This window comes from Phocoena phocoena, chromosome 7, assembly GCF_963924675.1.
Source record: "Phocoena phocoena chromosome 7, mPhoPho1.1, whole genome shotgun sequence".
In the NCBI taxonomy this organism is placed as follows: domain Eukaryota; kingdom Metazoa; phylum Chordata; class Mammalia; order Artiodactyla; family Phocoenidae; genus Phocoena; species Phocoena phocoena.
This window is the reverse complement of record NC_089225.1, coordinates 33925236-33949102: the sequence shown is the minus strand read 5'-3', so window position 1 is coordinate 33949102 and position 23867 is coordinate 33925236. Positions and strand designations below refer to the sequence as shown.

The window sequence follows — 23867 nt, the reverse complement described above, 5'->3', positions numbered from 1 at the left end:
CTATCAAAACCATTTCCTTTCAAATATTAATTTACAGGCCTTGGAACATAAGCATCTATTGATTTTTAAATGTTACAACCACAGTAAAGATGAAATTACATATTATGATGTTTAATCTAATGCATTATAAGCACTGCTGCATGGCCTTCATGTACTTCATCTCCAAGATGAAAAAAACTGTTCTTTTAAACAACATACCATAGTTCACTTAACTCTTGGACATTTAGGTGGCTTCCTTTCCTTTTTTTTTTTTCACTAATATAAATAATTCTGCAATGAGTATATGAGATTTGAGGAGCAAAAGGTATGAGAAGTGTTAGAATTATTAATATGTATTTTCAAAATGCTTTCCAAAAGGACTCTACCAGTTTTCATTGCAACTCATAATATGATCTGTGTGTTTCCGTTTCACCACAACACCTACATTCTTAATCCTGTTCTGATTTCTACATTTCTAGTCATTTCTCTCAAATCTCTTCTATTTATTCACATTTATTGAGTGCTTCCTATGTGTTGGGCACTTCCCTCAACAAAGGGGGTCAGGAGACTGCCTGGCAAAGGAAGAGCTTGTTCAAAGGATGAGGGATGGGGCTTCCCTGCTGGCGCAGTGGTTGAGGGTCTGCCTGCCGATGCAGGGGACACGGGTTCGTGCCCCGGTCCGGGAAGATCCCACATGCCGCGGAGTGGCTGGGCCCGTGAGCCATGGCCGCTGGGCCTGCACGTCCGGAGCCTGTGCTCCGCAACGGGAGAGGCCACAACAGTGAGAGGCCCGTGTACAGCAAAAAAAATAAATAAAATAAAAAAGGATGGGGGATGCAGGTAAGCCATGGGTGCAAGTTCAGGCTTTATATTAAGAGCAACAGGACACCAGGGAAGGGTCGAGGCCTGGGGTTGGACACGAGGTAGAACTTGATTTTGGAATCCTCCTTTGGAATACAGCACAGTGGTCAGCCTAGAGCAGGCTGGAGATGAGCTCCTCGGTAGATGGATATGGCCACAATTCTTAACTAGGATTAAGGACAGCGACAGTGAAGACGGAGAAGAGCAGAACCAGAGAAGCCCCTGGCAGGTCGAATGGACAGGACTTGGGGACAGACTGGACGCAGGAGGTAAAGAAGGGAGAGGATTCTGACTTGGGCAGCAGGGTGGACTGAGGGAAAATGGCAAGAGGAGCAGATATGGGGTGGGGGCAGTCTTCTAGATGTTTCTCCCCCCTCCCCCCTTGCCCAATTATGCCATTGTTTTCAGTAGACCTAGAAATGCTTTAATTGAGCAAAATTAAACATCATGAGTCCAGCCAACCAGAGAGTGTCTGATTTAGGCTGAGAGTCAGACACCTGCAAAGTGGTCAGTTACTCACCTTGGGCTCGGAGCTTGGCCAGCTCTTCACTGAGCGAGTCTTGGGACTCTTCCAGCTGCCTCCTCTTCTGCTCCATGTTCTGCATGTAGTCTGTCAGGGATTTGATCTTGGCTTCATGCTTTAAACAAGCGAACAGATAAAAGGGAGCAGTGAATGACTACCAAGTGGCCATCCAGGCTCGCCCGGGACTGTCTGATGGGACAACGCAAGAGAGGAGGAGTTCTTGAGTCCTTTTTCTGAGCCCCAGCACCCAAATGGTGCATATTCTAACCTTTGTTTGGGATCTGTCCTTTTCCTTCCGTGTGCTTCTCTGCTTCGTTCCCCACAGACCCACTCATGGCCGTGCCCTTCCTCACTGTCCTCTTAAGTGAGATACCAAAGACCAAGCTGCTTTTCCTCCTTACAGAAAACAGAGTGTGCTGGAGAGAAAGGGACTGGGAAAACGTCAAGGCTGAGGGCTTCGTTCTTTGAAACTGCACCTCTAGATTTCTTCTTTGGAACTCAAATATTATGTCTTTTCTTTTTCTGTCCCTCAAACACACCAATTCCTGTCTCGGGGACTTTGCATTTACATTTTCCTCTCCCTAGGAAGCTCTCCCCAGCACCCTCCCAGACATGGTCCTGGCTGGATCCTTATCACTCAGGCCCCAATATTTTCTTATAGCACCTAACTTCTGCTTTTTTCTACTTGTTAGCTCCATGAAAATAGAGAGTTAATAAATAATAATGGTGTGAATGAATGAATGAGAGCTCGTGACTGACTAGGGACAGTAGTCACTTCTAGGCAGATGGAAATATGCAAACACTCACCCCTCCAGATCTACAGGGTTCATATTTAGGCAGGAACACTCTGGAGACTGAGCTCTAATCGAACGAAATAACCTCTGGGAAATGGGACCCTGTTGGAGCAGTTGTTTTATAAGCATAGCTTTTGGTGACAAGGATGAGTGTAAACAAAGGAGATAACAGCATTTTAGCTGGAAATATTTTGTCAGATTCCTTAGATCATGTCAGATAATAAACAGCCAAGATTTCTCTTACTTTTGAACCCCAGGCAATTATGACTGAATCTTTGGCTTTATGTAAATTGTAGCAGAGTACAAAATAGCACCTCATGGAAAACTGTATTTGTTGCTAATGCAGAAAGCACTGTCTAACTAAAACCGTCCTAATATCCTTGACTCCGATCTCATATACCCTGAGTGAGTGTCACTCTAAGATCTGGGCAACTGTCCTGGGCCCTACACTTTAGAGCACCCCACTTGGGCGGTCCTCTGGCTGCATCCCACTCCACTGAGCAAAGTTCATATGCCAAGGGAGCGTGCCCACCTGGAGCCCACATCCTCTTCTAGACCACAGTGAGTCTGGGGAACTAGAAACTCCTTACTCCAATGGCCCTAAGGCCACTCCCAGGACCAGCAGTGCGGCTCCCATCATCCATTTACACAGATTACAGCTGACACAGTTACACACTTCCATCAGTTCACAGAACGTGCAGAAGGGACTCGACTTGGACATGGAGGCTGGTACATCCAGATGGAAGGAGAGACACTGGGCTGCAGGCCGCAGGGCCTCTGTCTGTGCTCTTGCCTTGGCCTCCAAATATTAGGGGCTTCCAGAAGCACATGCTCTCAGTGTAACAGATGATCTGGAAATCAGACTTGAGGTGTACTATGTCCTAATGTTTAGTGTTTTTCCTCTCAACTTTCACAAATTATAAAAATGTCAAACAGTAAAGCAAATACAGAAAAAGTAGTATAAATTTCACCCATTAACCACTCTAATTTATTAACCATTTCCCCCTATATTCCTGGTCTTATCTATATGAATGCATATTTTGCCAAGTTGCAAGGCATAGCATAGATCTGTAACTCAGCATTTTCATTTTTACTTAACTTTGTATAATTATACTTTCCAAATGACTGGTTTTTATCAATTTTTTGTAAGAGCTGCATAAATCCTTCCATGTCACTTTATGTTATTAGTCTCTCAATAGATAGTTGCGTATTTTATTTAATTAAAATGAAAGTAATACTGCACTAAACATCTTCCATATAAACGCTAATATTTTTAATCAGGGAATGAGAATACCATATGAAATGAAAAATTCTCATTTTCATTATCAATGAAAAATGCTCTAAGCGAAATTACTGGACCAAAGTATACTTACATTTTTATGGTTTTTGATTCCCAAGGTCCTTTCCAAAAGGACCGACCAAATTATACTTTTCTCAATAAATTTCACTAGCACACACCAGCACTGAATAATCTCTTAAATATTAATACATCTTTGCTTATTATGTTATTTATAAAATGGAAACTTGATGTTTTAATTTGCATCCCTTAGATGATTATGGTAGGAGACAAGGAGATGGTTCTATGATGACACATCCCTATGTTTAAAAGCATACAGGATGAAGTGTGCTTTTGTCTGTTTCTCAGCACTGTCAGATGCGCCATTCCATACTGGCATCTGTTTACCCCAAATGACTTTAGTTGTTTTAATGCCTGGGCTAAGGCAGTGAGTAGCACACACTGGACCACTCACAGAAGCCTCAAGCCCAAACACCAAGCTCAGGTGTCAGTGGCAAGTCAGAAACGAGGCTGCTATTTTCTGAAACCACCTTACTAAAATGAAAATACCCTTCTAATGGAAGAAGAGTAGCCTTACTCATTGAGGGAATGACATATGCCCCAGGAGCTTGAAGATTCCTTCAAGGCTTTGAGTTCACACAGTTTGGTTTGAGTCCCAGCTCTGCCTTTCACTGGCTATATGAGTTTGGACAGTATATTTAATCTTTCAAGTCTCATTTTCCTTATTTAAAAAAAACAGGAACAATAATAAAACCTGCGGGCTTCCCTGGTGGTGCAGTGGTTGGGAGTCCGCCTGCCGATGAAGGGGGCACGGGTTCGTGCCCCGGTCTGGGGGGATCCCGCGTGCCGCGGAGCGGCTGGGCCCGTGAGCCATGGCTGCTGGGCCTGCACGTCCAGAGCCTGTGCTCTGCGATGGGAGAGGCCACAGCAGTGAGAGGCCCGCGTACCGCAAATAAATAAATAAATAAATAAATAAAACCTGCCCATCCAGAATTTTTTAAAGATCAAGTGAGAGGGGCTTCCCTGGTGGCGCAGTGGTTGAGAGTCCGCCTGCCGATGCAGGGGACACGGGTTCGTGCCCCGGTCCCGGAGGATCCCACGTGCCGCGGAGCGGCTGGGCCCGTGAGCCATGGCCGCTGAGCCTGCGCGTCCGGAGCCTGTTGCTCCGCAACGGGAGAGGCCACAACAGTGAGAGGCCCGCATACCGCAAAAAAAAAAAAAAAAAAAAAAAAATCAAGTGAGAGAATGCACGTAAAGTGCTTAACGTAGTATATGGTGCGTTGTAAGCACTCAGTAAAAGGTTAACTGCTGCTACTATTGATAATAGTAGCAGCGATGGTAGTTTCTGTTGTCCCATATTAAATTGGACCTGTGGTAGAGATTAAAAGACGAAAGGATGTTGCCTTAGCTGATAGGAGTTTTAGATGCCACCCAGTCTTGTCCATTCATTACATATCTCTATCTATCCTACCTACCTACCTACTTAGCTAAAGATATATAGACACATCCTTTAAACAGGGACTGAAGGTAATCCATGTAATTCACACAACTAAACCTAGCCTTAAGAAATAAGCCTGGGCTGTCATTGCCTAGGAGGCCATGGACAAGTCTTACGTAAAGCAAAGTCCATCAACTATCCCTGTTATGCACCACCGGGCCCCAGTAAGAGCACGGAGGAAGCAGATTTTCCAGAGCACAAGGGTGTGAAACGAGGAAGAAAGGCGTGGCCTACCTGGGAGATGAGCAGCTGGCAGGCTGCCAGCTCCCGCTCACTGGCGTTCATCTTCCTGTTGGAGTCCATCTGGGCGCTCTCGAGCTGTTTACTGCGGTTCACCAGAGATTTAACCTCCGACTTCATCTTGCTGATGTACAGCCGGGCCATGGTGAATTCCTCCTCAATGACTCCATTCACATCTGCCAACTGAGCACAGGAGGGAACACACTCAACTATGCCTACAATTTCCAGAGGTTCATGGGGGCCCTGAAACCTGTCCATGGGAACTCAAGATGTCTGTGGATTTCTGGTTAAGAAACCCTAATTGGAGGACCACAAGCTGAGAATTTTTCTCTAAAAAGTACTATACGTTTAACCCCAAGTTCTCTGAAACCTCGGGTAAAACTTTCAGTTAAAAACCTCTACTGGGGGCTTCCCTGGTGGTGCAGTTGTTAAGAATCCGCCTGTCAACGCAGGGGACACAGGTTCGAGCCCTCGTCCAGGAAGATCCCAAAAGCCACACAGCAACCAAGCCCATGCGCCACAACTACTAAGCCTGCGCTCTAGAGCCCATGAGCCACAACTACTGAAGCCCACGCGCCTAGAGCCCGTGCTCCGTGACAAAGAGAAGCCTCTGCGATGAGAAGCCCATGCACCACAACCAAGAGTAGCCCCCCTCTCGCCACAACTAGAGAAAGCCCGCGCATAGCAACGAAGACCCAATGCAGCCAAAAATAAATAAATCCTCTACTAACATAATCTTCAATTAACCAGGTTTTTCATTACAACTGATTTTTAGGATAAAAGAGATGATAGAAGAAAAAGACACTGAAATTTTAGAAAGAGATAACTCTGAAGAGATGTTCCATTCAATGTCTTACACCTTACATTTCTGGAACAGCAGCAAAGCCCAGTGTTCCTAAGGTGACTCTGAGTCCCCATAAGAAGTCAAATCAAAATTTCAATTATGTTCTCTATAATCTGCTATCCAGAGAGGCAAGCAGTGTAATAGCTTGAATATGTTTCCATAAGCAAGGGTTGAAATAAAAAGGATTTTCTATGTAGTCTTCGATTAAATAAAAAATCTAATGACTAAGAATGTGCTATTACCAAAAGTACCTCTGGATGAAAATTTTCCTGCATAACTTCTCAGTACTACCCATCTGTTTCCCTGCCTCTACCCAACTGTCCCTTCCAAGCACACAGGAATCTAGATCACCTAAGAATAACAATGTAAATCCACCTTTAGAAGAAAAGATTCTGACAACCAGCATTCCTGTACCATCTCATGTTTGTTGTCTAATTTTCAGAGTTCTACTGGAAACAAACACTGCAGCAAGCTACTTGGGATAAAAACCCATTTGCTGAGAAGCAGAGATGATGGTCTTGAAGGGCAACTGACCACATGAGCAAAGCAACTGTGTGAATATTTTGTTTAACCACCAGAGGGCATCCTAGCACCTCAGGAGAAAACAAGAGCCCTGTCCAGTACCCAGCCCGTGAACAGAGGCTTCAGTTGGTTCTAAGACAATGATTCCAACTATGGTTTTTTGATGTTCCACAGTTCGCTGCCCACTTTTGTCGTTATTACCGTCATTAACTCATCGTATGACTATTTTTTCAGTAAACATTTAAGAGTTAGGAATATGGAATCGTGTATCAACCGGAAAATTGGTAGCAGATAGGAAATACGCTAGACAGCGCTGAGTGCCTGTAATTTGGTGTCAACCTTCCACTAAAAACTCCACAACAGTATTTGTTAAATGACTCCAGTGTCCATCAACGCAATGCAGAATCTATGTTAACAGCAAGAAAATCCACGAGCATCAATATCTGACTCCATCTTACTTTGATCATCAGTTAGATGGTCATTCTTGCTAATCAGTTAGTTACATTTCTGACTGCCAACGATTTGCCTACCAACACCACTCCTCATTACATTCCTTTTATAATCCAATACTATGGAGGTAACGGGTGAGAAAATCCCTCCCTCTTTAAGTTCAGTTTTGTCCTTCTGCCTTTGTGACTGGTCCAACGTGAAACAGAGATGAGAAGCTCATTCTTTAGCCCGACCAGGTGTGCCTGCATGTTGTCTTTCTGTATAAAGGTAAGGGGACATCCATCTCTTTCATGTGGAATTCACAACCTACACCATCTCCTGGTGGGAAAACATTGCTGAACCAAGAGGTAGAGCGTCATGAGAAGGGAACAAACACCTCCTCCTCTAAGGCTCTCCTTAGATGAGGACACTTTGCATGCTATGCCCAGGTGCCATGTGAATCGGGGAAGAGTGAAAAAAATGTACAACAATGGGCTCCCTCCAAAATGAGAGCTGGATATTTCTTCCCCCAAACCAGAACCATAACTTCTGAAGCCTACACTTGTCCTAGGAGGTCTAAAAGGAGATTTTGAATCCACACCTGATGGAAAAAAACAATACTCCAAACAAATGGTCTTAACTGTACGGTTTCCTACCACTTATGAGTTCAAATATTTAGTCATGTTTAGTTCAGAGTTTTCAGTAATTCCAGTATATACTGTTATTTCAAAAAGAAGAATCAGAGTTTGCTGCTGCACTATTATTTCATAACTCTCCCCTGGGTCTGACAATGACTCCACTGTACGTACTGGACTGTGCGATCCGGTATGGATGAGTAATCCAGCAGAAGAGGCTGCCTCTCCTTCCATCTGGCCTGTATGGAAGGAGTCACCCCCCACGCCCACCCCATGACTCTAGAGCATGGAGCAGCTGAGCAAGGTGCCATTTCTAGGTCAAGTAAAAGGTAAGTGAGGTGACTGTTCACACGCTAAGACCTAAAAGTCATAATGGGACTTTAAAAACTCCTTTTTAAAAAAAAAGTGCTCAGAATTGTCAGGTTTATTTATAAGTGCAGTACAGAGCTAAGGTATGATACAGTTGCTTCCGAGAGCTTGAGGGGCAAGAGGGGACTGAAGAAGCAAGCTGTCCTGGGGGTGGGGACCGGACCTCGGACCCCAGCCCCAGGAGACCCCAGGCTGTGTTGAAGAAGTTGGTGGAAAGGGAGCTCCCAGGATCTGGAGCAGTTTTATCTGCATCTCTGGTCCACCCATAGTCAGGTCCCTGATGGAGCCGGGGCCCAGGGTCTGTGTCACCTGCTTGAACTTCTTCACCTCCACCTCAGCCAGACCTGAGGCCGAAAGAAAATTAGGCAGCTAATCCAATCCATCTCGTTCACTCTACCTCAACCTGCTATTCTGCCTGTGGCTAGGAATCTGGAAATCTTCGTTTTAAAGAAAGACCGGTGACATCGGAACATGAAAGGAAGGGGAGGCTCGCTAATAAACCCGAATTAAGTCAACCCCAGGCTCGTCTTGTCATCAGCTGCTCTCATCTTGTTTTGTTGACTTAAAGTATTGCCTGGGCTCTGAAAATGTTTCCAGATGTGACTGAGCTGGAGAAACATGGGTTCTTCTGTTTCCTTGCTGTTTAGGCCCGTCATATCCTGGAACTGAGGACTGAGGGAGACTCCAACACCTATCTTTCCCTCTCACCCCAGAGCACTATTAGGAGGGACCTTGTGGGGACCGAACGACATGTTAGGAATCAAAATACAAGATCACCGAAAAAGATTTCCTTGATCTCGTTTTTTAGATCAAAAGAATTATATCAGTTGAATACTCATAATCAGTAAGAAAAGTATCTGTACCCACAATGACAGATCTAAGAAATATACACATAACTCATGCAATTCCTGAGCTGACAACCTTCAAGATAATCTGGACTCATCTTGCCTTTTTTTTTAAATTTTTATTTATTTGTTTGTTTTTATTTTTGGCTGCGTTGGGTCTTCGTTGCTGTGCACGGGCTACTCTTCGTGGCGGTACGCAGGCTTCTCATTGTCATGGCTTCTCTTGTTGCGGAGCACGGGCTCTAGGCACGCAGGCTTCAGTAGTTGTGGCACGTGGGCTCAGTAGTTGTGGCTTGCGGGCTCTTGAGCACAGGCTCAGAAGTTGTGGCACACGGACTTAGTTGCTCCACGGCATGTGGGATCTTCTCGGACTAGGGCTCGAACCCGTGTCCCTTGCATTGGCAGGCAGATTCCTAACCACTGCACCACCAGGGAAGCCCCTCATCTTGTCATTTTACAAATTAGGAAAATGAAACCCAGAGAAGTAAAGTAACTTGCCCAAAGTCACATAATTCCTCCCCTTTAGCTCTCATTGCCCTAATGATTAAATCATAATTGTAAGAAAAAAAAACAGAACAATTAAGAATATGATGCTATATAAGTGAAAGTTATCAATGAACTTAGTTACCAACGAAATTAACTAGGGCATCCAATTTCTGGAATCCAAAACTAACTTAAAAACATTGAAAGTATTTAAAAATAATCTCAATCATACTTCATATCCCAAAGGTAAGGACTCTTTTTTTTTTTTTAATTCCAAAGCACCCGGACACTCCTTGATTTCATTAGCATTTTTCATCAGCTCTATTTTAGAACTTAGCATAACAATATCTTCCTTTATCATTATCAGCAGCAGGAACCAACTTCCCATAAATCAACTGTACCTTCACATTGCAAGGGCCATGTAATCACCCCAACCTCAGAAGCTTATAGCTCAACACCAATACATGCTTCTAAAAATAAGTCCTCAAATACAAAATCACTAAACTGGAAAGGATTAATCTTATAGTACCTAAGAATTCTACGCTAAAATTAGACTCATTTGCAAAGATTCATGAAATATTCAGTTACAATACAGGTTCCATGAAAGAATGACTGGGTTTACAAGAAGCCATATACTCTAAACCTAGATCTGTTATACCATCGAAGGAGGACTTTCAATGTTTCCCAGAAATGTCAATAAACGAAAGTAATTTGGGGAGGCTTCTCTAGTATTTAACAAACTCAACTCAAAACCTGAGTGTTCCCACAGAGCAGACTGATGTAGAATTTGGCCTTTTAAAGGCTGAAGGGCTAAACTCTAAGAATTTGGTTTTAGGGACCTGTGACGAAGCTGAATACTATAACACTATTCCCTGGCTTGATAAAATCCACACACGTTTAATCAATGGATACTCCCCAGAAGGCGCTGAGTTCATACAAAGCTATGGTAATCAAAACAGTGTGGTACAGCGTAAAGATTAGATCACCGAAATAGACTAGAGAGACCAGAAATAGCCCTACACGCTTCTGGAGGTGGCAGACATGCTCATTATCTTCTTGTGGGGATGGTTTCATGAGTGTATACATATGTCAAAACTTCTCAAACTGTACACGTTAAATATGTGCAGCTTACTTTACGTCAATTATGCCTCAAAATAAAGCTATTTTGTTTAATGTCACTTTCTTATTTTCCAATGTCCTCTCTATATTGTGGTAAATTGTTAATTGTTCTCAGATGATAACATCGTTTACTCTCTTTTCTCTCTATTCCTAACTCATAGACAACGTTATACCACCCTCTTTCTCCCCATCTCCCTTACATCCTTGCTACACCAAGGTGCACCACCCAAGGGGTTAATCATGGTTAGTTTAAGCCCATTATAGTAATACTATTTCTCTTCGCTTTCCCAGCTTCCCTTGAAGTTGGAGGTGACCGTGTGACCCAATTCCGGCCTTTATAATGTATAAGGGGATGTCTATTGGGGATTTCCAGGATTATAGTTCCCTCCTGGATGAAAGCTGGCTGCCTTTGCAGCCCATCCTGCCCTGGATGTGGTCGTGTGGGGATGTGATGATTGGTGCTGTAGAAGCTATCTTGCTACCTTGAGATAAAAATCTATAGATGTGAAAAGGCAATAGGCTGAGGAAAGCAGAAAGAAAATAAAGAAAAGGCCTGGATGCCCAACATTGTTGAGATACTGCAACAAACCAAATTTTGCTTCTAAAACTTCATGAAGCGTAAGAATGACCTGGGGAATCTTGTTAAAATGAAAATTCTAATTCAGTAGGTCTGAGGTGGGCCTGAGAGTCTATAGCTCAAACAAGTTCTCAGGTGAATGCAGATCACAACCTGAATAACAAGATTCTAGACTTCTCATATTGTGAATAATTAAATGTGGCTTTATTTTTTTAAGCCACTGTTAGAATCCTATTACTTCCAGCTGAATGCTCTCCTAATTCATACTGATTGGTTGGCGATTTTCACTCCATTGGATTCTCATAGAAAAGGAGAAACGTTTCTGAGGGTAGAACTTTTGCTTAACGTATCCAGTCCCAAACCTCTGTGACACTGGTATGCAACTCTGAGGAATAAGCCAACTTACGTAAGGCCAACCAAGATTCGAGGACATTTCCTATAATTGAAAGGTAAATGTTTTTCTCCTCCTTAACCAATCATTTACTTAGTCCTTCAATCAGCCCTTCGTTCGTTCATTCAAATATTATCAAGCACATAGCAGATGCAAAACACTGCTAAGCACTGGGTACTTAGGGGAATAAAACACAGCCCCGGCTTGCTTAGAACCATGCCATTGTAAGAGCAGGTAGAGAGGATAAAAGAAGGGCTGGCTTACAGTCTTCACATCATTGGTGCCAATAATTCCTCCTATCTCCCCCAGATCCTTCAGCAGCAAATTCAGGATCTCGGTAGCCCTCTTTTTCTGGTGATTGCTAAGCTCTTGCAGCTGGCTCAGCTCTCTTTGCGTGGTTGTCAATGTAGTCTGCAAAACACATTTTAACAACAAATTACAAGGGACACTCATCAATTTCATACACATGGCATTGCAAAGAATAACAACATAACGTAGGATAGCGTTCTTTTATCACTTCATGTGATTTCAACACAAGAGCCCTTTTAAGCCAGACTATAGCATAGCACTGCATTCTCTGATAAGAAAAGGAATTTGTCTTGGCCTGATATGTCATTTGTCTGCATATCAGACAACAACTTCCAGGTCAGTTATTAAATAAGTTATTAAAAATAAGTTATTAAAAATAAATAAAGCCCAAAAGGAATCCTTACGTTTATTATGTGTAATCATATCGTCCTACCTACCAAATGTTCTGTTTCAGTCCACATTCTCCAGGGTCTAAGCATACCTGCAAGCATCCCCACCTCCACTTCCAAACAAAACCTGCTCCCTGGGACCACTTCCAAATTCCCATCTGGCTTCAAAACAGATGGGTCTGGAAGGCCCAAAGGGACATCAGTGAGTCTCGAAAACAACCTAGAAAAAGTCTTTTAATCTTCACGGTGAAGCTGAATTGAACACTTCACCTCGTTTCAAAATTGGTCTGGTTCAACTGGAGATGGCTTCTTAATATATAGCAGACGCTCCATTTTACTACCAAACACGAACAAATCCACCTTTCCCATCCTTCATGTATGTTACCCAAATGTATATATTTTTAATTAACAAACTCTCAACACCAACAGAACAGCCATCTTTTGGTGTCTTGGTACTAACTCAGCCAACAAAGAAAATAATTTCCCCAAATTATGGAGTTGTAGAGGTTAATGCGAAGCCATTCATGTAATTCTTCCATATGCAGCTATTTTTACTAGAGCATTTTTACTAGAGGACTTTTAATGATACGACTAAAAATAGCACTCTAAACCAGTCTAGCAGTACTTTGGTTTGACAGAAAATAAAACCTGTATCATGGAAGACATTTCATTGTTTTGGGAAGCAACTAATACCTAGGACTAGTTAAAGAATCTGGCAGAAAACCATAAGCAGAGAAAATCTAAGTCTCCTTCTTTCCTACGTGACTTCTGCTTTGTTTCTCCGGTTCTTGTTTTTGTTTTTATTTTGGCATTGCCACTGCTTCTTTCATTTTGTTTTTAAAATCCACAGAAGCGGTAGTTCCCATCTTGGGAAACATTAAAAAGTCTTCCTTCATGCAGCTGAATGTATGGAGTAAGGAGCATTTTCTATCAGCTCTACGGTCAGCAGATCAGAGCTTTCCGGCACCATCTGCTACTTCCCCTTGCCTGGGAGGACTGGCTGTTTTCCACAAAGCAGGCTGGGCACAATCCCATGACACCAGGCCACCAGGCCAAAGTGCCAAGGGCAGCCAGTTACAGCCACTCGGCTTCCCACCGCCCATCTTCCAAGTAGAAAAACACAAAATGGACACATCCCACCACCAGCCACCTCACCAAATGTTCACTGGCCCTCTGCCACTAGCTCACTGAGCAGAACCTGCAGCATCTTTCGCTGGGAGAATCTGAAAATTAGGAAATGTGAAGACTGAAACACTGGCTGAAAAGGGCAACAGACAAACCAGGACAGCTTGGTCCTAGGCGAGGATAAGCAGCTCTGGGGAAGGAATGAACTGCATTCAGGAGGGTGTAGACAAGGAGAGTGAAATCCAGACCTTCCACAGGTCAGCCACTCTCCCCTGTTAATCTAATATTTTGAGACTTATTTGCTAAGACTGTAGCATATGCACAGGTCCGTGCTAAGGGCTTTATGTAAACTGTCACTAATTCTCACGCCCTGAAAGGAACATGTTATTATCGCCATTTTTACAGATAAGGAAATGAATACTCAAGTTTAAATGTCTCGACGAAGGCCTAATAGTTGTAAAGTCAAATTTTTAGCTAGGGTTTTTCTGGCTCCAAAGTCTGTGCTCTCTTGACTGTCCTACAAGGCATCCCTGCTGGTGTTACAAATCCCCTAGATATAAAACAGTTCTGACATGCAGTTCCGGGGGGAATGGACAAGTCACTTACACAAAGTATTTCAATAATTGGAGGATTTCAAAGAATGCATCTATGCCTAACACCGAAGAACCACTCAGCCAAATGCCTTGCTATATACAGTGTCTGTCAGCAAACATTAATATAAGTACACGACTGGCTGCTGAGGAAGTCCTGCCCCCTACACACAAATGCTCCAACCGTTTTCTGGGCCAGCTCATCTGTCAGCTGTTCATTGGCCCTGGTCTTGTCCTCCACTTCCTGTGACTTCTGGTCGTAATTGACAGCCAGCTCCTCCAAGGCCTGGAGAACTTCTTTCACCTCATCTTTGGCTGCCTCATTTTCAATCTGGAGACGTGTCAGCTCCTCCTGAATCTTCTCATAGTCTCTTCTTGTAGAAGCTAAAAGCTGGGGAAATTAGATGGCATGGAACTGGTGAATCGAATGTTCAAGAGTTTATGCTCTGTGCTCTATCCAAAATAAAGTAATTTTTTAAAAAAACAGATAAAAGAAAATAAGTTGAAAAGCTCAGGATAACTAGAAATGCTACTATATATCCAGATGCTAAATGAAAAAATAGCATATTGTTTTGAAAATCTGTTTCTCTTTCTTTCTAATTTTTCTTTCTTTCTTTCTTATTTAAAGCTACATAGGCTTAACTCCAAGAATTGATTACACATCAAAAATCACCACACACACCCACACACACCCACACACCCACCCACCCACACACACACACACACACACACACACACACACAAAACACAGGGCTTCCCTGGTGGCACAGTGGTTGAGAGCCCGCCTGCCGATGCAAGGAACACGGGTTCGTGCCCCGGTCCGGGAAGATCCCACATGCTGTGGAGCGGCTGGGCCCGTGAGCCATGGCCGCTGAGCCTGCGCGTCCGGAGCCTGTGCTCCGCAACGGGAGAGGCCACAGCAGTGAGAGGCCCGCGTACCGCAAAAATACATATAAATAAATCACCACACTTTGTAGCTGGCTGGCTATTCCACAAGTTGAACAGAGGACGAGGAGGAATAATTTCCAAGGACTATAATAATACTTACATGGCTTTTTACTATTATCATTATTTCACATTGTAAACAGGTCGATTTTAGAGTCAACCAAAACAGTATAAAAGGGCAGTCACTAATTTTTCTTTTTTTTTTTTTTTGGCGCTATGCGGGCCTCTCACTGCTGTGGCCTCTCGCGTTGCGGAGCACAGGCTCCGGACGCGCAGGCCCAGCAGCCATGGGTCACGGGCCAGCCACTCCGCGGCATGTGGGATCCTCCCGGACCGGGGCACGAACCCGCGTCCCCTGCATCGGCAGGCGGACTCCCAACCACTGCGCCACCAGGGAAGCCCACTAATTTTTCTTAATATTCATCATGGATTATAGAAGAATATACCCCAAATATTAACACTAGTTAAAAGTGAATGACTGAGCTTATGGATACTCTCATTATTTTTGTGCTTACTATATTTTCTGATTTTCCTGTAATGAACAGATATTGTCTTGATAGTAGAGAAAAAAAATATTAATTAAGAGTTTTAACTGTAACAAAAAGGAAAGGTTATCACAGGCAGTTGTACCAAGTTGGAGATGAAAAGCAACAGAATGGGAGGAAGATGGCAGGAAACACAAAGCAAATGAAGACTCTAGTTAAAAGTGGAATCAGTTAAATATGGTTCCTGCCAAGGGAAGTGTTTGGGCAGAGGGCATAATCATTGTCCTGGAGAGATGAAGGATAACAAAGAGGAAGAGAAAAAGATCGTTAGAGAGAGAGTTATGTCTACGAGAGGGCTGGGACTGGAGCCATGAACTTAAGCCACTTGCTATAATTGCATCATATGATCCAACTCACAGCATTTTAGCAACAAAGCAGAAAGCACCCTAAAGCACAAAAAGAGAAAACATACTTAGATGTCCTCAGTAAGAGAATTACGAATCATCTGTGTTTGATAGATTGGCTATCTGTTCTTTGCTTAGGTTCCTATTTGTAAAGTGCTTGGCAAAACACAATACAATAGAGACATTTACTGGAGAATTGAATGCCATCCAGGAAGAGACTGAAAAAAATTTCCCTCCTCGTTACCGTATCACATATATTCTAACGCAACACTTGGACCCCTATCTTCTTTGCTTTCCTCTCCTCTACCTTCTACTTTTGTTTTGGGGCTATTTTTTTTCCTACAAGACAGCACAAGAACATGGTGCATATCAAAGACCTGAGCTGTCTGATTTGCAAAGCCGAAGAAAGGCAGAAATGGCACAAACCAGGAGCGCTGGGCCCTGAGTATGAGGAAGCAGAATCATCCTTGCCCGACCTCCAAGCTCCTCTATTTCTGCCCTTCATAGACTGTGTAGCAGCCAGCTATGTACTCTCAAAACCCTAGAGTTCTAGGAAGTCACATTTATTTTCTAAATTCCCCTAAAATCAGCTTTCAGCAGGCACTGAAAGGAAATCTTCCAAGAAATTTTCACATGATGCAGTGATTTTAAAAAAAAACACTTTGCGAGTTAAATTTCTGGAACAAACATCAACAACAGAGTCATAAAAGAACTGTGTAAAAAAATTTTCTTATTGCATTCTTTACCTCATCCTGATCCAACATCTGTTGCTTTAGCTTTTCAGCCAGCTGGCTCTGCTGGTTAATTTCATCATCCTGAAACGAAATACCATATTTAATTTTTTGTGGTCGGTTATGTCATTTTTGCTATCCTGGTTTCTCGACGGATGACCGTTGGATACCAGGATGCCAGCTATAAGCTGGCTGATAAGATGAAGGAGATGGTGTGGTGCTTCCCCGCAGAAGAGAGACTGGTTAAAATACCACTTTGCCCACCTTGCTCAGCCAATGAAACATCTGGATATTCTGGGAAATACAATATCCTACACATTCAACTCAATTCCCGCTCATCCAGAAATCGGCGGTGAAGGGCTTGGGAACCGAAAGGAACTTTGGAGCTATCCCTCCAGCTTAGAGATGTTAACAGTGAACTCCTAGCTCAAAAAATAAGGGAGTGAATTTCTAGCCACCTGCAGTGTAATACATACATGTCCCAAACCTTGTTAACACATCTGTGACCGGGAACACTGCCATTTGATCGGTAGAAGAGACCAGTATTTCCACTTAAAACCTCTTACGTGGAGAAACTGGAAAACATTCACTAGAGAATTAATCTTTGGCATTACAGAGCTCCCTTTGATTAGGAGCTAATTTTCTTACCAGTCTGAAAAAACCTCAAGGAAGCTGGTGTGCAGAAACGTGATTGCTTCCTTTCTGGCCTGTCATTGAAGTGGGAAAGGATCTCCCCACAGGCAAGTTCACACTTCTCACTCTCAACTTCTGCCACTAGGTGTTGCTGCCACAAAGGCCAGAACCGCGGCCTCTCGCGGCCCCGTGCAGGCACCTCTGCCTCTCCCCTCCTTAGATGCGGTCCACCCGGTGTGGAAAGCAGCAGGCACCCAGCAGGCCTAACCGCACGAGACTCGGTCTTGGTTACGAAGATTTTCACGAGTTCAAACGGAATTGGGAAGCACAGCCTGTGAAGAAAGACAGCTTGGCTTCACATGTGCCTCTCCCTTAGGAACAGGAGGAAATGCTCTGTGGTGACGCTTCTGGGGTCTAAACCCCAAGCAGAGTCGGATCCAGTTCAGTGTTACTGTGTCCGTCCTTGTGCCAGGAGCTGCCCGGGTGTTTCCATGTGCAGCCCACAAGAAACCTGCACTGTGCTTTCTGCCTTTTCCAGGGGCGGGGAGGGAAGAGGGTAAACCCAAGGGCCTACGTGGCAGAACCTCAGTTTCCCACGGGATATTTTCCTGCCTGTTTGGTCGTGTTTGTGCATCCATTTAAATCAGATTAAATGTAAAAATCTATTAAATCACAACTGGATGCTTTCCATGGAGCAAGTAAATGCTAACACCAATATTATGAGATCTGCATCTCCTTTTCCTTTGTGTAGAACATCTTTGGGGCTTATTTCTCTGCTCAGGGAGATCCTGTTTCTACTGAACTTTTTACACCAACTCACCTATTTTATGTATAAGAAAATTCAAATACCAGAATATTTTCCAAAAAGTGCTCGGAAACCTATTATCCACGGACTAGATCTTAACAGCTGGCATCAAGCCCGTGTAAACATGTTCTAAGAGATGCGCTTGAATGTACAGATATAGACTGCACAGCACATCTTACTCTGAAGTTCTGAAAATTGTTTTACAATTTAAAATTCTTTAATGCTTCTAAAAAATACTTCAAGTCAGATTTCTGGCAGGAGAATTAGGGAAGTTATATCAGAGTGAAACCTCCCCCCAAAAATGGTACTTCCACAGTGAGAAGACTATATGTTGGGCATATTTTCTCTTCTACTTTATAAACTTAGAATGTCATTTACCAGGAACGATTCTGTGCTTATGTCCCTCCGCACATAAATATTAAACATCTTAACATGAAAGACTCAAGAAGTTTAACATGGGGGAGCTACCATCTCTTCCCCCTGGGACGTATGAGCAACAGCTACAAGTGACATAAATCACAAGAGAAGCAAAACGGTAGTGCAAGTGCTTTGTTCTTATACTGTGTTCATTCCAAAGCCTGAGACGCAGGCTTGCTCCTGACAGGTGAAGGGCTGCGATGCAGTGATTTTTGAGGTACTGTGAGAATCTAAGGGCCCTTAGCCCATCTGGGAAGGATGAAGAACAAGGATTACATTGTAAGGACACGAATCACTTACATCAGAGACATTACCAAAACTACACTTAGCCTTTCTTAAGGAAACTTCTCTAAGGAATTAGCATAGTCTACTGCGATTCTTTTTTAATTTTCAAAACTTTCAGAGTAAGATGTGCTGTGCAGTCTATATCTGTACATTCAAGCGCATCTCTTAGAACATGTTTACACAGGTTCACTCTGATGCCAACTGTTACGATCTGTCTATGGATAATGGTTTTCCAGGAACCTTTCAAAAAATATTCTGGTATTTGAAATAAAATAAGTGAGCTGTCAACAGGTCACTGGTCACCTTTAATTATAAAGATGTTTTTGTTGCAATGGTAATCAGTGAAATGAGGTTCAACTTCTACTTCTACTTACACTTAATTCCTCTCTTACAACTCCAACAGTACAGAAGCTCTGGAGAGGTGATGGGGAATAAGAGAGACAGTGGCAGTGCTGAGCTGCCTATCTTACAACTCTGCTTTCAGCCCACCTCTGCACCACCACCCCTCTGATACCATATATAATGTGGCTTCTCCCTTAAGCAAACAAAGGGAGGAGACAGAAAAGAAAGAAAGAAACCAATATTTATTGAGCATCTGCTATGTCTTAGAAACTTTTACTCCCCAATGAAACCTTTTAAAGTAACAGATGCGAACTCCATGTTGCAGACGAGAAAAACATCTTCAGTAGGTGGGTCATCGGCCCAGGTCTCTGCATTGTTAACTCACAGGTCTGACTCTAAAGTACATGATTTTTGGAAACAACCTAAATGTCCATCAACAGATGAATGGATAAAGAAGATGTGGTACGTATATATGCAGTGGAATACTACTCAGCCATTAAAAAGAATGAAATAACGCCATTTGCAGCAACGTGGATGCACCTAGAGATTATCATACTAAGTGAAGTAAGCCAGAAAGAGAAAGACAAATACCATATGATATCACTTGTACGTGGAATCTAAAATATGGCACAGATAAACCTATCTATAAAACAGAAATAGACTCACAGACATAGAGAACAGACTTGTGGTTGCCAAGGTGGGGGTGGGGGAAGGACTGGAAGTTTGGGATTAGCAGATGTAAACTATTATATAGGATGGATAAACAACAAGGTCCTACTGTATAGCACAGGGAACTATATTCAATATCCTGTGATAAACCATAATGGAAAAGGATATAAAAAAAGAACGTCTATACGTGTATAACTGAGTCACTTTGCTGTAAGCAGAGATTGGCACTACACTGTAAATCAGCTATACTTCCATAAAAAAAAATTAAGTATTAAAAAATAATAATAAAGTGCATGCTTTTCCATCACACAGAGATGCCCTGGAAGAGCACCTGTCCTTAGACCCCTGGAGGGGCAGCACAGAGGGACAGAGCAGGCAGCAGGGAGGAGACCGCATAGTCTTTCTCCCACTGCATTCTTGACAAATTCATTAGGGCGGAAAAGTTCCTCATTTCAAGGGCTAAGGCCAAAATGGGATGAGCACCGGACTGGGAGTCAGAAGATGTGTAATCTCACTGCAGCTCTGCCCCCTACAGGTGATGTAAGTCATCTGACCACCCTGGGCTAGCCTTTCATCTAGACTTAGATACTTTCAGCACTGCCACTAATAATCTATGAAGGTGCCCTGTACCGACCCATGCATTCTCAAAAGTATCACACCACCTACCTCATCAGAAGCATGAAATAGCTCCTAGAACTGTTAAGAGGAGGACAAATAAGAATGACAGCTGACAAGTCATAATCAGGCCATCCATGGGTAGAGATATGAAGGTCAAACCACTAGCTTTGGTGCCCCCCTCCCCAGGCTGAGGCTCTGGGGCTCAGTCCTCTCCCAGATCTCTCAGCATCACCCTGTGATGGACCACACATGCTAATCTCAAAATGTGTGCTTAACAGGGTTTTCAAAACACACGCTAAAGGAAAATGATATAACAGAAAATGTCCTAGGTTGGTCATTAGGTGGCCGAGGCTCTAGGGTCAGCTCTGCCAGCTACCAACTGAGAACTGCCAAGGCCTGGCATTTCCTACACTTCAGGAGCTGGAGTCAAGACTCTGAAGTCTCCCTCAGAGCAAAGAGAAATCCTCATGCTGCCAAGGTAAAAGATCCCAATTCCAATCACTGCGGGCTTCTATTCATAGAGAATAGAGAGCGGAATCAGGTTATCACCCCGCATCCAGGATTCTTTGGGGATACTAAAAATGAACCATCAATTCTAAATGCTATTAAACAATAGCATTTCTTTGGAGAAATCGAGAAATCCACAGACACTATTCACTAACTTACTGATCTCCCTTTTCTCTCATTTTGTTTGAGGTTTTACATAAAACACCTGGGTAGAAATGGAAGGGTAACTATGTCTAGTGCCTAAAGAGTAATTAACCCAGCTCTCACGGTGTGAATATCTTATTAAATGTTACCCAAAGGGTAGGGTGACCCCAGTTTAACACTGCAGTTATAATGCAAACCCCCCCCGAGTCGTAAGCACAAAGAGAACCAGCTTCCTTATGGCAACCAGTTACGTTTCCCTTGTGAAGGTGATACCAGACTCTGAGCTTTACTCAGAAGAGACAGGCCTGTAAGATTAATGACAACGTTAACATAACAAAGCTGTTTCATCCAAGCCAGAGGTGTCCCCGAGCACTCTGCGCTGAACCACAGCAGAAAAGATTAAATCAGACTAAAAATATCGGCAACCTTGATGAAATGCACTGAAAGGATTTAGATAGTCCAAGGGCAATATGCCAAGATCACATGAAACATCAATTTTATTTCCTTTGCCTCTGGGATTCCTAACCCGACCTTCTTTGGGAATGAATGATACAGTGTTCTCCAAGATCTCTTTTCCTTTATTCCAGTTTGTGCACTGACATGGCTCTTTGAGTCCCAAAAGTTTGCCATGAAATTAGACATCCCAGCATGTCCAAACTACTTCGTTCAAGAGGATGCCCCTGAAAACAGCCTTACTGATGCTGCTACTACTGGCTCCTCATTCCAGGGTCTTAGAGCTACATAATTAAAGTACACACCTGAGTTTTGGGAGCTACCACCTTTGCCCCTATAGCTGGGACACTGCTGGAATTTCCAAGAGGTGATGGACAGGCCCAGAGAAGAAAACAAGGGACAATTCAAGAAAGATCACACAGCCTCCACTCTCATGCAGTGATAAGGCCCCATCCAATTTCTAGAGGTGAAGACGCTGTCTACCCAGGTCAACACTCCACTCTTCCGATCAAGTATCCATTCCACATGAATCCAATTCCCTGAGTCTGCCCAATGAAGAGCTAGGGTAAATACTAGGAAGACAGGCACAAACAGCAGTCTGCAGCCCTACATCAGTTCCGGGGGGCTTGAGCTGCTTCCAGCCAATAAATCTAGGACCTGCTGCTTTTAGTTTTTGTACCAGTGTGAGGTCTATAATCTCTGACTACAGACCTTATCATCCAGTTGTCGTAGAGACTGGAGATCTCCTCATCATACTTCTCCTTCTCCCCTGCAGAGATGCCAGCAACCACAGGAACAATGTTGTCTATGATGGGGGTGTTATCACAGGGCTCCAGGGACTTCTGGTCCTTAGCACTGATCTGTTCATCCTCAGGCACAGCTTCTCCTGCAAAGCACAGCCAAGAGGAGTTAGGGATTGAGAATTTCAGCGTGCAGCCCTCCAGGAAGAGGTCCAAAAATAGTCACTCCCGTGAAAAAGACACAGAGGACAGAATAAGGAGCTGTTGCATAGAGTTATAGCTTGTGTTCTTTCTATTTGACCAGAAAGGTCACAGTGAATTGGACCAAAATGGGTCTAAGGAAGAAGGAGACTATGTAACACTCTCCCTCCCCCATGATGCATCACTGAAGTAAACTGGTTCATCAACCACACAAGCTCTCCAACTTTGCAGTGATACCCAGAAATTTTGCATACAATTTTCTTTGTTGAGGAATATGCTAGGGCTTTACTAGAATCATATTCTCTCTAGCGATTGATTCAAAGAGAAACAGACCTCTGAGGCATCCTAATTACAATTAATTAGGTTACTGTTTCATTAATAGAAACAGCCAAATCAAGGAACAAATTCGCCATTGTTAATGGAACACCGTAGGGCCCCAATCCTCAGACTCTGAGAATCTCTCACTCTGAAACAGGAAGTCAGGGTAGCCCCGTACCCGGGAACTCTGACTGACATCGCACAAACACACGTCCCACTACCACTCTCTCCCCCAGGAAGTCAGAATTAATTGTCTCAACTGGAGAGTTCAAATAGAATAATTTCTTGTGATATCAGGTAATCCCAGGAAAGAAAAAGCAGCCCATCTAGAATATCATGCAGACACTCTGCAGACCGCTTCTTGGTCTGCAGAGGAGCATTTATGGGGCCTTCGAAGGAAGTAGTACCAAATGTGGACCATGCAAATTGAGGGAAAAGGTGAAGTTCTCAAGCTGGTCCACGGCTATCCCCAACAAGAAAACCACCTTGCAAAGACAGACTGCATAAAAAGGAGTCGATGAAAACCACGTGGCTCAACTGTGTCTTTTAAATATCTTCTTGGAAAGCAAACCAAAACCAAACATACTTTTCCATCACAATGTTTACCATCAGTTTCACACTCAGTTTGCTACAATCAGTGAGTGTCTGCAACGTTCCAAGCCTCACCCAGTTCTCAGCCCGTAAAATGCGTTCTGTGGAATTCCCCAGGAAAACTGTCCTGAGCCAGAGGGAATTTCTCACAGAAAAAAAAAAAAAAAAAAAAAAAAAGACACCCCAAAACAAAGGAGAGAAGAAACTGAACTAATCCATGGCTTCATGAACAGTATATATCAAGTCTCAAGAAACCCACCTGAACACTGATTGTGTACATTTATCTCAATATAAACAAAGCACTGTGATGGGTTAGCTTTGCTGCTTAAGACTCCATTATCTCACTTGATAATCACAAAACGGTACCATAGGCCTCCACGTCAAATAAAATTAACACTCAATGATCTCACCTTGGTATCACAGTTCCATTTGAAGCAGCAACTTGAAGCAAAGCCTGGAATAAATGATTACTTTGCTGAATACAAAACTGAGCCAACTTGTTTTTCTTCTGAAGCTCAACTACACTGTACTGTACCTAAGCCTTTTCCTAAAATTATTGACCTGAAACAAAACCAGAATATCTGAGTAGCCTTTGAGTTGAATCTGAACCAAATCATTATTTCATTCAGTTCCAATTCCTGGTTTGAAGCATCCATCAACACCTTAGTGCGCAGACCGGATTCATCCAATTAAAGGATCTATATTATCTAGAGCTTGCTATGTCCATGGGCTATAAAAGCAATACCGTGTTCTAGTTCCT

At 43.2% G+C, this 23867-nt stretch overlaps 1 protein-coding gene across 1 annotated transcript in view; it reads right to left on the bottom strand.

Annotated features, from left to right (window-relative positions):
- Positions 1-23867, bottom strand: part of KIF5C (kinesin family member 5C) — a 147026-nt gene that overhangs the window by 15943 nt on the left and 107216 nt on the right. Inside the window, 7 exon segments of the mRNA XM_065881158.1 lie at positions 1361-1478; positions 5187-5375; positions 11671-11817; positions 14004-14210; positions 16400-16468; positions 21969-21985; positions 21988-22143. Coding sequence (XP_065737230.1) covers positions 1361-1478; positions 5187-5375; positions 11671-11817; positions 14004-14210; positions 16400-16468; positions 21969-21985; positions 21988-22143 — 903 coding nt within the window.